Raw genomic sequence first — 17,270 nt, forward strand, 5'->3', positions numbered from 1 at the left:
ATTATGCCAGATCAAACATACCGATTCCTGTGTCTCAATACATCTTCTATCATTATATGTGATCAGTTTTCTATAATAGTCAACCATATAGGAGCCTATTCATGACCAGACACACATACAGACGCTCAGCTTTATATTATAATTCAGTAACTATAAATTTTTTTTTTCAAAAATAATCAATTATAATAAAAAGAACGACTCATAGAAATCAATCTGTATTTTTTTTTCATTTTAATATACTTTCATAGAAATGTTTCTGTTATGTAAAAAAAAAACTATTTTCTTTACGTCACAAGTGTCACGCTGATACATGAATTCCATAGCTAATATAACATACTGACCCAACGGGTCACGGGTAGTTTAGTATATATATATATATATATATATATATATATATATATATATATATATATATCTTCTATAATATATTTTATTTTTACTTTCATATTTTGCTTTGCTTTTGATATCCCCAAATTCGAAGCTAGCATTTTCTGTAGGCTGTTTTTGAACTCAGTCAACAACGGGTACTTTTGCTAGTATATATATATATATATATATATATATATATATATATATATATATATATATATATATGGATAAAAAAATACAAACATATATAAACTCATACAAAACATATATGCATAAATTATAACAGATAGATATGTGAGAGTGAGATACATTAAAAAAACATTCAAACTCACGAGTAAATATTACATGAAAGAACTCATGTACACACACACACACACGCACACACACACACACACACACACACACACACACACACACACACACACACACACACACACACACACACACACACGCGTTGTGTGGTTGGCCTTTTATCTCAAGTTTTGCATTCCACAGCTCAATGATTCTGTGTTCCTTCTTTTATAACTGAGGATCATTGTATCAGCTGAAAAAGAAAAAGACAAAATGTAGTTAAAAAGCAAAAAACGAAATTTTAAATAAATGTAAAGAAATGTTTTTCTTCCTGTAAAAAGAATCAACTCATTATTCTTTTTGGTTTGTTTTTGTCATCTTTTCCTGGCTTTATCTGATAACAGGAGACAGCAATACTTTAATGAAGTATTTAGGTTATTAAATCTTGCAATTCTGTTATTCGAATTGTCCAAATGTTTCTTCTGGCCTTCAACAGCATCATGTTGTAGCATTGAAGAATCAAGAGAAATGCCTTACTATAATTAACAAAAGCGTATGAACAAGACTATGTTACAGAAAGTAGGCTTCTGGTTTTCTGGCCATAACTGCCATCACGAACTGCCATGGTGCTCAGTTGTAACTGTATCTATTGTGTCTTGCTAAATCCATTTATTCCTGGAATAGGAAGATCAACTTATAATAACATGCTCTTTTATGTTTTGCTTCATATGGAGCCAATACCTACATAAACTAACCAAACTCAGGTTTTGTTGCCTTACAGAGTTGGAATAATCAAGACAAATACAGTGGTATAACTAATGAAATGTGTATTAAGACAAGTATGTTAGGAAAAGTAGACGTCCGATTCTTTGGCCATAACTACCATCAATAACTGCCACAATGCTTAGTTGTAACTGTATTTTGTTTGGGTAAGTTCATTTATTCTTGAAATAAGTCAACTTACACCATAATATCCCCTGAAGCCAATACCTTTTCTCTTCCATGAAGTTAATATTTTTTATCTTTTGAAGAAACTATTTGCTGAACTGGTAATTCAAACGTGTCAAGCACAACATACGTTTTCTGTACTGTTGTCTTCGACATTTTTATGATTTCGTTTAAACGCTCTTCTACACAATTTTCGGCCCTTTTCACTATATAAGGAATGTTCCCAATTCTTTCATCCAAAATCATTTGTTGTTCTTTTGAACGTTTAAAATAAAAAAAAACAACTTTTCTTCGATTTAGGGACTCCTAATCAGAAGGTGAATTTGGTGATTTCAACACGTATTTTGATCCAAACAATAAATGAATTCACGTGGCTCTGCAAATGCATCTCCACTGTCATTATCCAAGGGAGCGCTTTAAGCTTGCTCTATAAAATTTTCTCATGTTCTGAATAAAAATTTTAAAATTTAATGGTTGAAAAAGATTTTCATGAACTTTTAAATTTAATTAATATTTTACCAAATGTTGAATTATGCTGAATAAAATTTTTTTTTTCTATCATTAAAATAAAAAACAACAAAGATTTTCATATTATTTGGATTCTTCGGACTACTGTTTTCATCTTAAGTGTTATTTTCACGATGGTTTGGTTGATGTAACCTCCAACCTACTTCAGATGTCTTTTGTTGAACTTGGGAATTTTTTGGTCAAACTCAGAAACTTGCATAGAATTTCCAACGGAATTTCCATGTAATTTCCAACAGAATCGTTTATTTAATCTATGGAGGTAGCATGCTCTCCTTTCATCAGACATTTTGACTTTCGGGTAGAAATCCTCACTAATTCACGATTATATTTTGAGTGTCAAACATGACTGAGGATTTAACCTTCAACCGCTAGAGGAGTGTAAGCTTACAACTGAATTTTACCAAGTACTTTATCCATTACACCACAGGCCCTTGTGTATTCCTGAGTTTCACAAACAGATTTCCAAGTTCGACAAGATACACCTGAAGAAGTTCAGAGGTTACATCAACCAAAACGTTGTGAAAATAACAATCAAGATGAGAAGATGAGTACGAATAATCTAAATAATATAATTCTCACTTCCAAATTAAGAAACGTAATAAATGATTTGTATATTCAGAAAAATGTTTGTTAGAATTGAAGATGAAAATGTTTTTCTTCTTTGGAAGTATTTTGTAGTTGATATTCTGGAGTTTAGATAAAAACCAAAATAGAGTTATTTATGAATTGGTGTATGGGGGATGGGGTTCCCCCTCTCCTTCATTCTAAGGTTTATGAGTTAGGAATACAAAAATAATGTGTGCCATCCGGGTTAGATGCTTCTGTTTCATTATGCTACTGTGGGGTTAAGAATTGTGTCTAATAATAAAACATCCTGAACAACTTGTTATTAATGCAATGGGCTTAATTTAGGTCTCCGTTATGAACGCCGACGTTGGCTCAAACTGTTATAGGATTAACTTACATCAATTGAATAGCACACAATCTTCTTTAAATTCTTTCTCATGCAATGGCAGACATTTTTTCTCTCTGGTTTCACTGTTGATTCATTCATATATAAATGTACACACACACACACACACACGCACACACACACACACACACACACACATATATATATATATATATTTATTTATTTATATATATACTAGCAGAGAGACCTGATGTTGCCCGGGATTGAATGATGATCAACAAATATTTCACACTCCTATATTTTTATTGTCATCGAAATCCATGAAATCACCCAGGAGGAAACTTTACATGCCTCCATGCAGTAACTTAGTCCAAAATATATGTTCTTCTACATTGCACTCTAGAGAACTTACTATTTCTTTTATAAAATTATTTTATATAAACTTCTTTCTAGTTAATGAAAAAAAAAACATTCAGAAATTTACGGGTGGGGTTTGAACCTACAGACCACGTCATGCAAAAAAAACAAAAAAAAAACACCCTATCAACTTACCCACAGTAGAATTTTCACGGCCCATTGTTCTATCATTGTTGCTAAGTGACGACATGGAAAAAAATTGCTTTACTGATAATAGATAAATTAAAATAACGGTTTCGATTATTGGTAATTATCGGGGGTATTCTGTGACAAAACTTAACTAAGATCACTCCCAGACTTATATACTAAAGTTTTGTAAATTTAAAAAAAATCTGTTCAGTCGTTTCGGAGTCTATAAGGAACAAACTCACACACAGAGGCAAAGCTACATATATATATATATATATATATATATATATATATATATATATATATATATAAAGAGAGAGAGAGAGGGAGAGAGAGAGAGTAGTGTCATAATATAAATATGTCTATTATGTAAAAAGCAATAAAATAAAGATCCAGGTGTAATACAAAGCTATTATACAAAGTTACAAAATTTTACATAATAATTTTCTTAAAAATAAAGAATCAACAGAGCAAAGCAAATAAACTACTAAAGAAAAGTTAAAGAACAATCTTGTTAATACTTAGTTATGAATCAAATATCAACTAAATATAATATTAATTAAGCATCTATTTATTTTCAATGACATCTCTGCACCATCCATAATTAATTTTTTGCAAAAATTCACAGTAATTTCTGCCCATTCATCTTTCATTAACTCCTAGAGATGGTACTCGTTTTTCGTATTTCTTTTTTTATCCCTTTCTCCAGTTATATTCCAAACATTTTTTTTTGGATTCAGGTCCGGGCTCTGGCCTGGTCACTTCATTAGGACAATTCCTTTCTTTTTTAAATAAAGTCATAACCTCGTGGGCCTTGTGGCAAGGTGCATTGTCCTGCATGAAAATGAAAGATGCCTAAAGATTCTGGTGCAATCCTGGCATCATATTATGCCACAGATGCCCTTAGCAAATCTCAACAGCGCCACATTAGCATGGATGCGAATGATAGAGCCAACTTGATACATTGTCAAGACAGTCTCCCCTAATCTCTGGCATACGTAAGTTTTGATGCTAGGATCAAATATATTAAACTTGAACTCATCACTGAAATGAACTGTGTTAGTCCAAACATATTCTCTTGCATACTCCAGGCATGTCGTTTGGTTTGGTTTTGAAATAAGAATTTGAATTTGGAATACCGCATTCAATCCTACAATGTTTATCTTGTAAGAAACTGTTTTCCTTAAAATCTTATCTGTCTCTTCATTATTTGCATATGTAATTGATGTAGCAGTTTTAAAACAGTTTTTGTAGACATTTTTACAAATTGTTTCATCTTCTCTTTTCGATGTTTTAGAGTTCCATCATTTTTTATCGGGTTTTTATAACTGCTTTTATACACGATGAATGACGCTTTTAGACCAATGAAAATGCAAGAAATTTCTGAAATTGAAGTTTTTCTTGATGGTTCGCGATAATGAGTTTTTTTCTTAAAAAGAGAGCTTTTGCATGGAGAATTTGCCATATTACTTAAGAATAACATTTTATTTATTTTTGAAACGTGCATCGAGTTTTTGTTTTTAAATGTAAATTATTAACATCGTTCCTTAACTTTGGCCCAGTTGTTTATTTCCATGTAATCTTTATTTTAAAAAAAACTGTTATATAAAATCTGATAACGTTGTATAATATTTAAACATTTCATCCTAATCTTTATTTGTTAAAGATTTCATGGGTTTGTATTACTGTACACATAAATTCGAAAAAGTTGTCAAAAAACAAATATATAACAAATAAATGTTATCAAAGGCAAGATAAGTTACTTTTCTACCAAACTGGATATAATTTTCGTGTTTTTATTCAATGTAACATGTTTATTCAGCTCGAAAACCATACAGTGTTTACCGATGTATTGGAAAATTCAAGATGGCGTCTGACTCCCTCTTTAACACGGTAAGTTAGGGAAAAGGTGTTATAAATAAAAAAAACTGGATAAAATACTGTTAAAAACTCGCTCAATATATGTTACCGTGACATAGCTTGACATATATTCGGTGGGTTTTTAATAGTATTTTTTCTAATTTTTTTATTTATAACACCTTTTCCCAAACTTACCGTGTTAAAGAGGGAGTGAGGCGCCATCTTGAATTTTCCAATACATCGGTAAACACTGTATGTTTTATCGAGCTGAATAAACATGTTACATTGAATAAAAACACGAAAAATATATCCAGTTTGGTAGAAAAGTAACTTATCTTGCCTTTGATAACATTTATTTGTTATATATTTATTTTTTGACAACTTTTTCGAATCTATGTGTACAGTAATACAAACCCGATTTCATTGCTAATCATGTATTGCTTTGAAGTAATACAAATGTTTGTCTTTGTTGTTTGCGTTTCTTATATATATATTGTGTGTGTGAGTTCCGTTATAGGAGCTTTGATTTAATTTGAATCATCATGTGCGCTTGAAAGTCAAATCACAACGCAATATTACGAAAATAAATATTTTACTTGGTTGAAATTTATAATTTAAATATATTTCAGAGTCAAACTCCATCCTCATTATCTTTTTTGTTTCTTATTTTTTCTTCTTCTTTCTTGCCATGTTGTAAAGTTTCTTTCTCCAACAAATCAATGCTTCTATAACGGAACTCACACCCCTGATGTTAATCTCACGTCACCAACACAGTGTTCCTAACATTCCAAAATACAAGCGTTTAGAGACAATGCACAGATCTTTATTACCGACTTTTTTTTCTCCAACTTAACAACATGGCAAGAAAGAAGAAGAAAAAAAGATACTGAAGATGGAGTTTGACTCCGAAATATATTTAAATTATAAATTTCAAGCAAGTAAAATATTTGTTTATTTTCGTAAAATTGCATCGCAATTTGGCTTCAAGTGCACCTGATGCATGTATTTTATTTTATATATATATATATATATATATATATATATATATATATATATATATATATATATACACGCACACACACACACACACACAAATGATGAATTTCTTTAAATTTGACAGATAAATATAACCTTATGGAAAACATAAAATTATGTAAATTATAGGTGTTAGTATAATATTTATTTTTTTTAATATTTCAAACAGTCTGCTGTCCTTTATTGTAAAGTGGACTTAAAAGTCTCCCAAGTCTGAGACCAGCATTGTACTATTATTTTTTTTATTTTTATTACATTTTCACCCCAAACAAGGCACACTTCGATGTAGGGGGCTACTATAAGACATAAGTTGCAGGGGGATACTATGTAGGGAGTTCAGCAGCGAGATGTCTGTTCACATTACACTTGAACTTCTTCATGTCAATACAGTTGGGGAAGCAGGAACCTGGAAGAAAATTCCAAAGTATAGCAGTTCTGGAGAAGAAACTATTGGAGTAGAAGACTTTCTTACATTTAGGGATCTCTACTGTGAAGGGGTGAGACTTTGCTGCTTGTCGGGTTTGTTGGGGGTATTTACATCGAGAGGGTACAAGGGCTAGTAATTCGCCAGAGCACATTCACCATTAAAATACTTGTAGAACAGTCAAAGGGATGCAACATTTCGTCGATGTGACAGAGGTTGAAGCTTAGATGACGGTTCAGGACCTATCAGATTGGTGACTCTCTTTTGAACCCTGTCCAGAAGTGAGAGACTAATAGCAGATGCACCAGCCCAAATGTGACAACAGTACTTTACCACAGGCGAATGGTGGCTTTGTAGATGTGGAGGATACTTTCAACTTTCTAGCACGGTAGAGGGAGCCCACCTTCTTTGCAGCAGCCTTGACAATGCTCTCGATGTACCTGCTCCGACTCATGTTTCCTGTGAACGTTAAGCCGAAGAGTTTGAAAGAAGTACTTTCAGGTAATGTATCTTTAGCCATAGCTATTGGTGGTTGAGAAGGTTTCTTGTAATTATTGAAGGAAACAGGCTTAGTCTTCGCAGTATTGAATGTGACCATCGATTTTTGACCCCATTCCATTAGAGACTGGAGGTCTTCATCTAGGGTTTCCGCCATTGCCTTGGATATGTGTGAATTATTTTTCCCTTATGCCTGTTATAGAGTGTGATGCCGTCATGAAATATACCCATCTCAGAGACTATTTTATCAGAGAGGTCATTTATGAATATCAGGAACAATAAAGGTCCAAGGATCGACTCCTGAGGTACACCCATATTTAAATCATATTGTTTAGATATACGGCCATCGAGGACAACCTGAATTCTTCTCTTACTTAAGAAGGATTTAATTATGTAAAGTATTTGTCACATAATACCATAGGATCTGATTTTCATAACACGACGGATGATTACGGGTGTTTCACTTTTTTCTGTTTCATCAGTCGTCCGCATTCTTTACTTGCCTTCCCCCACCTTAGGACTGCAACACCAGTGTTTTGTGGTCACTTGTTGGAAAAGTTCTGAATAGTTATGAGTTGCTCCTCGTATTTGTGGCGATAATGATCTTGGTGGTTGTGTTACTCTCATGCTGCATCGTGGCATCAGATTCATTGGTTTGTGCCAGAATCGGTCTTGGTTATCCACCTCCATATCTGTGTTGGATGTGTCATCTGCCGTCACTACATCATCATGCATATTTTCCACACCATCATCTTGTGTATGTCAGACAGAGATATGCTGACCTCCATTCTTGACCTTTTGGGAGGCTAGGGTTGAGGTGGCGGTCGTATGGGCGAATAATCTGGCATATTCATGATAGGTTGGATTTTCCAGAGAAAACAATGATTGCGTAGTGTGATCCTGCTGCTTCCATCCAACCGTATCCGGGTCTCAACAACTCTTTCCATCTTTGTCTATCATCGCAGATATGGTCCCTCCTGATTCTACACCTAAGCGGATTCGCCAACCTGAAGTTGTTGGAGTGGACGGCTGTACATGTTGTACTGTTCTTTTTTCAGCGCATGCCTTTTTGGCATCGCCCTTTCGCTCAATTCTTTCTGTTCTGTTCATAGCACCATGTAAAGCAGACTTAAAAATCTCTCAAGTCCAAGACCAGCATTGTATTCGACGATCGGTGGTCCACTTTTTTCCAACCTGTCTCATTGGTTGTTCCCATTCTCTACATTTATTAGAAAATGTATTTTTTGATAAAAATTAATAGAATATGTAACATTAATGAAAAACTGGTAATTTTCAACTTTGACAAAACTCTTTTTGTTATTTAGCAATATTTCTTAACGCATATGTTAGCTATCTGTGAAAATATACATTGAAGCACTAAAAATATTTTTGATTTAAGCAAACTACAACATATTTCTCATTTTGGATTTTTTAAATATCAATGCACATGTGCCTTGTTTTTATTACCAAATGATTTTTTCAACAAAGATATATTTATGGCAAAACGAGATCTTTCTTATATAATCTTTGATTTGGTAGAAAAAATCAAACAGTACTCGATTGTTACATAAAAGAGCATGATATTTATTAATTGCGATACAGAAATTTCATAAGCAGAGTTTCTTTCCCAGAACTGTCCGTCCGTGTAACACAATGCTGTGAGGTTTCTTCCCAACTAACTATAACATGGTCGTTTTCAAGTCTAATGTAAATAAGTTCTTGTTGAGTCGTCCTCTTACATAATTAAATGCTACCCAAGTTTTGCCATTACTGATAATCACGGTTTTGTCTTACCATCTATCTAACATTCATTAACACTTATACTAAAGTGGTGATCCCCAAGTAAAAAAAAAAAAATCTGAACATATCAGTATATACCATTAATTTCAAACTGTAATTAAAAAAAAAACGAAACCTTATGTAAGCTAAACAACCTATCATTAGCACTCGTCAGCCATGTTTCTTTATTGACGAATTTAGCATTATGTGTCTTTTTTATAAAATAGTGTCCATATTACATTTTCTTCTTAACAACATGCTCCAACAATTTATCAAAAGAAACATGGCTGCTGAGGTTTGTTTGCATTACATTTCTGTTTCATTTTCTTAAAACCAATGGCATCATATATATAAGAAATGAAGCATGACAATTCAAAGTTAAATAAAACTGTATTAAATTATCAAACCAATAAAGAAAATACCCTTCCCAGCTATGGCATTTTGAAGCCTAAAGCTTCTCAGCAGAAGAGAAGAAAATAGCAAGGTTTATGTATCCAAAAATTCTGGTATAAGGACATTAGCACATAATGAAATAAAGATATATTATATGTATATAAAATCAGAAAAGATAGTAAAATAGACAAAATAAAATTTACAAAGTAACAGGAAAGATATAGATGGAGATATATTATATAAAAAATATGGGAAGATAAAATTATAATAATGAAATGCTTGTAAAGCTTTTTGTATCTTGATAGATTATTCTATGAAGATTATTTGTTATTTATCAATTTTATTACATATACATACATACATACATACATATATATATATATATATATATATATATATATATATATATATATATATATATATATATAAAATTTTCTCATATTATCTCATTCACTAATTGCATTTTTTTACTTGCAATTTGTATTTTTGCTTTTTTAAACTAACCCTTTTTTTTTCAAAAACATCTTTTTTATTCCAAAGAAAGATAAGTAATTCTGTTTTGACAAATACAGAGTTATGTTCCATTTTTCAACCTGACATCTGTATGAGAAATTATTTTGACTTGCATCTTCTGCAATAATCAAATTATATTTTCTTAACAACATGCTGCAGCAATCCACTAAAAGAAATGACAAACCAGAATCAAATATCGATTTTGTAGGAAAAAATCTTTTTTCGTTCAGCATTTTCTTTATTGGTGTTACTGCCAGTTCTCAAAGTTTTATTCTTAAACTGTAATTTTATGCATAAGATTTGAAGTGTTAGCATGTGTGCATATTGGACAGAAAGAAATACAATAGATTACTTGATCATTTAATAATAAGAACGTAATATAACCTTTAAAATACTTGATTATTTAATAATAAGAACGTAATATAACCTTTAAAATACTTGATTATTTAATAATAAGAACGTAATATAACCTTTCAAATACTTGATCATTTAATAATAAGAACGTAATATAACCTTTAAAATACTTGATTATTTAATAATAAGAACTTAAAATATAACCTTTAAAATACTTGATTATTTAATAATAAGAACGTAATATAACCTTTAAAATACTTGATTATTTAATAATAAGAACGTAATATAACCTTTAAAATACTTGATTATTTAATAATAAGAACGTAATATAACCTTTAAAATACTTGATTATTTAATAATAAGAACGTAATATAACCTTTAAAATACTTGATTATTTAATAATAAGAACGTAATATAACCTTTAAAATACTTGATTATTTAATAATAAGAACGTAATATAACCTTTAAAATGCTTGATTATTTAATAATAAGAACGTAATATAACCTTTAAAATATTTGATTGTTTAATAATAAGAACTTAAAATATAACCTTTAAAATACTTGATTATTTAATAATAAGAACGTAATATAACCTTTAAAATACTTGATTATTTAATAATAAGAACGTAATATAACCTTTAAAATACTTGATTATTTAATAATAAGAACGTAATATAACCTTTAAAATACTTGATTATTTAATAATAAGAACGTAATATAACCTTTAAAATACTTGATTATTTAATAATAAGAACGTAATATAACCTTTAAAATGCTTGATTATTTAATAATAAGAACGTAATATAACCTTTAAAATATTTGATTGTTTAATAATAAGAACTTAAAATATAACCTTTAAAATACTTGATTATTTAATAATAAGAACGTAATATAACCTTTAAAATACTTGATTATTTAATAATAAGAACTTAAAATATAACCTTTAAAATACTTGATTATTTAATAATAAGAACGTAATATAACCTTTAAAATACTTGATTATTTAATAATAAGAACGTAATATAACCTTTAAAATACTTGATTATTTAATAATAAGAACGTAATATAACCTTTAAAATACTTGATTATTTAATAATAAGAACGTAATATAACCTTTAAAATGCTTGATTATTTAATAATAAGAACGTAATATAACCTTTAAAATATTTGATTGTTTAATAATAACGTAATATAACCTTTCAAATATTTTATTATTTAATAATAAGAACGTAATATAACCTTTAAAATACTTGATTATTTAATAATAAGAACGTAATATAACATTTAAAATATTTGATTATTTAATAATAAGAATGTAATATAACCTTTAAAATACTTGATTATTTAATAATAAGAACGTAATATAACCTTTAAAATATTTGATTATTTAATAATAAGAACGTAATATAACCTTTCAAATACTTGATTATTTAATAATAAGAACGTAGTATAACCTTTAAAATATTTGATTATTTAATAATAAGAACGTAATATAACCTTTAAAATATTTGATTATTTAATAATAAGAACGTAATATAACCTTTAAAATATTTGATTATTTAATAATAAGAACGTAATATAACCTTTAAAATATTTGATTATTTAATAATAAGAACGTAATATAACCTTTCAAATACTTGATTATTTAATAATAAGAACGTAATATAACCTTTAAAATATAAAAAACGGGAAAAGAGCTTTAGTTGTGGTTTCTGCATTTAATTCAGTTTCAACTATATTTAATTATTTGCTGTTGAAAATGGCAAGTTAAAAATTCATCTCTCATTGTCATTTGTCTATTATTATGAGTAATCAAACACAGTTTGTTTACAAATCACAAAAAGACAATGTATCTGTAAGTCATCAAGAGAAAATTTGATGAATAATAGGGATTTTATTTCTTATAAAAACATTTATAGGAGAAAGGTTAATATTTATAAAGAAAAGAAAATGACTATTCTATATAAGGCCTCAGAGTCAGAAATAAAACAAATTCATTTCTTAAGGAGTCAAAGCTTTTAGGTGGGAAAAGTAGATGTACAAAGTTATATTTCATGTCTATGGTTTCCCTGAAAAAATTAACCTTTATTAAAACTTATTTGAATATTCTAATGTATCGATTTCTTTAATCCACACACATTGGCTTTTATATGTATTTTCTATTTTTAAATAATAATAACTAATAAAACTCGTTTAATCAGATGTAATTTCTTCTTCAGGTTTAGTTCATCACCGAACTTTTGCACTTTTTTGTTGAGATTGTATTTTTATTTTCTTGTGTGTCATGAGTTATTTCAATATAATGTTGTTTTTTTTTCTTTAATTTTCACAGCAACTTGCCTCGACAACAGGCTTTCAGAGCGCTGCTAGGGAACTTTTGGAATGGTGCTCTGATACCAGAGCATTTCAACGTCCATTTGAAAATGGCCTCATTGGCTGCTTAACAGTGAGTTTTATTATTAGTGTTTTGTCTGCTACTCAGTTTTTAGATTGCACCCTTGTAAATATTTGTTTTTTTCTCATCATATTGTTATTTTTTTAGTTTTATTTTTTGTATTTTGATTTTTACATGTGATTTCTGCCATTTTTCATGAGCATGTCAGCAACATGTCCATTGTGAAACAAAATCATTTTGAAAATACTGATGTAATGGAATGATCCTTTGAAAGTTTAGATCTTCATCTGATTGAAAATTTTGTATGAATCATTGTTAGGTGAAGACAATGAGTGTCATTCTCTGTATAAACTGCAGGAAGAAGGAGAAGAAGAATGGCTGAACAATTGGGTAAAATTATAGGAGGCACAATATCAGTAAAATATCAGTAAAATATCAGTAAAAATCATTCGAAAACATTAATGTTCTCCACGAGGAAGTGCATGTGCAACTAAACTGGTCTCCCCAACAGGTTGATTGGTGAGGGGGGCAACTAGTCACCGAGCAGGATAAAAACTTGAATGGACTTTTATTTGAACTTGACTAGAATTTTAAAAAGATTTTTTATGGAAATCGCTTGAGATACGGCATGAAGCCACTTAATGTAAGGAGCTAACAGTTCACAATGAAAGATCATTCTAGGAGATTGATGTTAGTCTTGAAAAGACCAATGCTGTTGGTGGGAGGAAGACAGCAAACAAGAAAAAAGTTCCACAACCTTGCATTTCTTGAAAAGAAGTTACTGAAATAGGAAGCTGTATTACAATGCAGTATTAAAACAGCAAATTGGAGGAGACTACTAGATCAACAAGTCAAAGGAGCTGGAATAAAGGAAGCAGACAAGTTTAAAGAACACATGGTGCAATAGTATTTATAAAACAAGACTGAGACTAGCAACATCACATTTGTGATGGAGAGGTTAAAAATGTAGGGTCCAAGCAAATTACAGATACATTTCTACAATTTATCAAGAAGCTTCAAATGGGACAGATATTTATGTATTTCTCTCCCTCTTTCATTGCTTTTGGCTAGTATCAAATCATTTATATGTATGTAAATCGATGTAAGAAAGGGCAAATGAATGCACTTGTAGGATTAACAGGCATCTATAACCATGAAATATTAACATCTCACTCCTAGACAGGGTTCAAAAGAGAGTCAGCAACCTGATAGGTCCTGAACCGTCATCTAAGCTTCAACCTCTGTCACATCGATGAAATGTTGCATCCCTTTGCCTGTTTTACAAGTATTTTAATGGTGGATGCTTTGACAAACTACGAGCCCTTGTACCTCCTCCCCCTATGTTAATATCCTCAACAAACCTGACAAGCAGCAAAGTTCCACCCCTTCACAGTAGAAATCCCTAGATGTAAGAAAGCCTTCTACTCTAATAGTTTCTTCCCCAGAACTACTAGACTTTGGAATTTTCTTCCGGGTTCCTATTTCCCCAACTGTACTGACATGCAAACGTTCAAATGTAATGTGAACAGACATCTTGCTGCTGAACTCCCTACATAGTATCCCTTCAACATGTCCCCGATAGTAGCCCCCTACATCAAAGTGGCACTGTGCCTTGTTTGGGGTGAAAATGTAATTAAAAAAAGAAGAAAAAAGTACTTTGATGAATAAAAGTTGTAGCAACTTCCTACAGATTTGAAAGAATTTCTGGCTGTCTTGTTCGCTTCCCACTGGATTTTACTCCCTTGCAGTAAAGAATTGTTGCTAATGCATATACAGATATGCACTTTCTAAGGAATAGTTTTCTGCAGTTCCACCTTCCCCTGAAAACAGTAGAGTCTTATAAAAACACAGTAGTAGCAAAAACGGAACTTTCATGGCTGACCAATGGATAACCAAGGAATTACCTATGTGTGTGATTTCCAAAGAAAAATTATGGATGTTTCTGAATTTTTTAGGTGAGAATTGATAATTTGTATGATGTATGCCTCTAAGGACCCATGATGTAGTGGATAAAGTACTTGGTAAAATTCAGTTGTAAATTACACTCTTCTGAGAGTTGAAGGTTCAACCCTCGGTGTAGGCAACACACAAAAATACAATTGCGAATTACTTAGGACTTTTAGCCATTAATAGCTGATGGAACAATAATATGCTACCCATAGTGATTAAATAAAGGTTCCGATCAAAATTCTCTGCAGATTTCTGAGTTCAACAGAAAGATTTCAGAGTTTGACAAGATACACCTAAAGAAGGTTGGCGGTAACATCGGCCAAAATGTGAAAATAACACTTAAGATGAGAACAGTAGTCCAAAGGATAAAAGTGATACTAAAATTATGGACACTTATAACAAAATAATAAGTTAAATTAAGGGGAAAAAAGAAAAAAAAAAAACCTAACCTAAAATCGAAATATTGCAGTCAAGATTATTCAGTCTTCACAGTAAATTATGTTGAGCGACCAATTCTCTGTGGTCACAGAATTACAGAACAATAAATCTGAAATAAAATTAAAAAATTAAAAAAAATTTTTGACAACTTAATACATTACTTTCTGATTTTGCTGTGAAACATTTTAATAAATAAACATTTTTTTTTTTTTTTACAAATATTTATCTTTATTTTTACTTTTAAGACAAAAAGTTTTTATTATTTTAAAATGAAAAAAAAATAGAAAAAAAAATGGTCATCGATTGTTGTAGCGCTCACCTTCAGATAACAATGAACTTCTTATTATAAAGACCAGAATCATATGCGTCTCAGTGTTATGCACAAATTATGCACACTTGGCAGACTGATATGCAACCATTCTCTTTATTGTATTTGCTCTTCTGTTTAATACATTTTGTTTTTACTAAATACCAAGTTGTGTCTTTCTTCAAGACTCTTATCGGTCCACAATGTCGATTTTCCAAGTAAAAGATATTCGCTAGTTTTTCGACAAATCTAACAAATAAAATGGGAGGTGGGGAGGGTGTTGAACCTTACCTAAAGTAGAGGATGAACAAATAATGCTAATATAGAAATTGCAATAGAAGATATGAAGACCAAAATAGTATCTTTTTTTCATAATGATATCTTCTATTCCTTTATATGTAATTAGCAGTATCATCTGACATCACCCAACATCTTTTTTTTTTAATTACATGAATTATAGAAAAAAAAAGAACTAAAACTAAAAGTAAATCTACTTAATATTGTTATATGAAATGTTTCATCAGAGTAAAAATATTTATGCTTTCGGTGAAGTTTGAATTCACAACCACTGTCTATAATTACAACACACTAAATAATTGAATCATTGGAGCAATTAAGAAATGGTGATGCTATTAACTAAAAGAAACATACCAAGTGGCTACTGTAGGTTTTTTCTTCTTCCCTCCTCTCTTTTCTCCACTTTTCTCCACTCTTTACAATCGAATGTGGGTCAGCTGGTAAATCCTAAAAAAACTCTGCTATTAAATTTGTGATGTACTCAATATGAAGTACATCTGGGTCTTTCCTCCTGCAATATTGTGATTGGCTGGTTAAGCCATAAAATACCGGCTGGTAGAGACATTTGAGAGAGACGTCGAAAGGTACACAAGCTTCACACTGGGAACATCTGTTATGACAACGACACTCGTTCCATACTGCAACATAGCAGATTTATTACTCAAATTGAAACAAGACCACTCAGCTACTTCAAACGATATATATCCTTCCCCCCTCCCCCGCAATCATATCAGTGGCATTCAAAACAAATTCACAAGTCATATCAGGTGTTATGGGTGAAAGTATGAGGACTTCTGGGCATGACAGTAAAAGCATCTCTACTTTCTTTTATTTATGACTAATCAAAAATAAAATATCCATTAGGATTAGCTATAAAAATATTAGAATCAATCACAAATAGGTTTTTTTTTTTTAGAACCCAAACAAATATTTGCATCATGTGATGAAACAGATTTAGTTATGTACATTTTTAGAACGTTATTAACAGCAATAAAATAGCTAAAAAAACTTTTTTGACTTTATATATAAGATCAAATTTTGAATTTAAATAATCAGAAAATATTTTATTGCCATCTTCTCATGAAATAGTGTAAAAAGAAAAAAAAACTAAGATGTTTCCTAAAAGTGTAAGCAAAATTAAGGAAATTTGAAACTGAGAGTTGACCCCGCCATGTCATGTTGATCAGAATTTTTTTTTCAAACTTCTTTTTTATTTCATTTTTACTTTTTTTGTTAATTGAGAGATTTTTTAAAAACTGCTTCCAAATATATTTAATACTGGTTAACCGTCTTGGTAAACTTTATCATTTCAGTCTAAAATTGAAAAAAAAAAAAAATTCCTTTTTATTTGATTTTGTTAGGCTTTTCTGTTTAGTTGGTATCAACCTCTTTCAGATCATTTAAAAGTAAAATAAAATTTTCAACTAATAAT

General features: G+C 30.4%; 1 protein-coding gene across 6 annotated transcripts in view; it reads left to right on the top strand.

Moving 5' to 3' along the window:
* LOC145254896 (zinc finger MIZ domain-containing protein 1-like) overlaps window positions 1-17,270 on the top strand; it is a 1,089,917-nt gene that overhangs the window by 669,513 nt on the left and 403,134 nt on the right. For all 6 annotated transcript variants that reach the window (XM_080113820.1, XM_080113822.1, XM_080113819.1 and 3 more), the window contains one exon: window positions 12,784-12,897. In XM_080113820.1, coding sequence (XP_079969946.1) covers window positions 12,784-12,897 — 114 coding nt within the window. The remainder of the gene's footprint in view (window positions 1-12,783; window positions 12,898-17,270) is intronic.

Source organism: Euprymna scolopes, chromosome 30 (genome assembly GCF_053919585.1).
Source record: "Euprymna scolopes isolate OS-2025 chromosome 30, ASM5391958v1, whole genome shotgun sequence".
In the NCBI taxonomy this organism is placed as follows: domain Eukaryota; kingdom Metazoa; phylum Mollusca; class Cephalopoda; order Sepiida; family Sepiolidae; genus Euprymna; species Euprymna scolopes.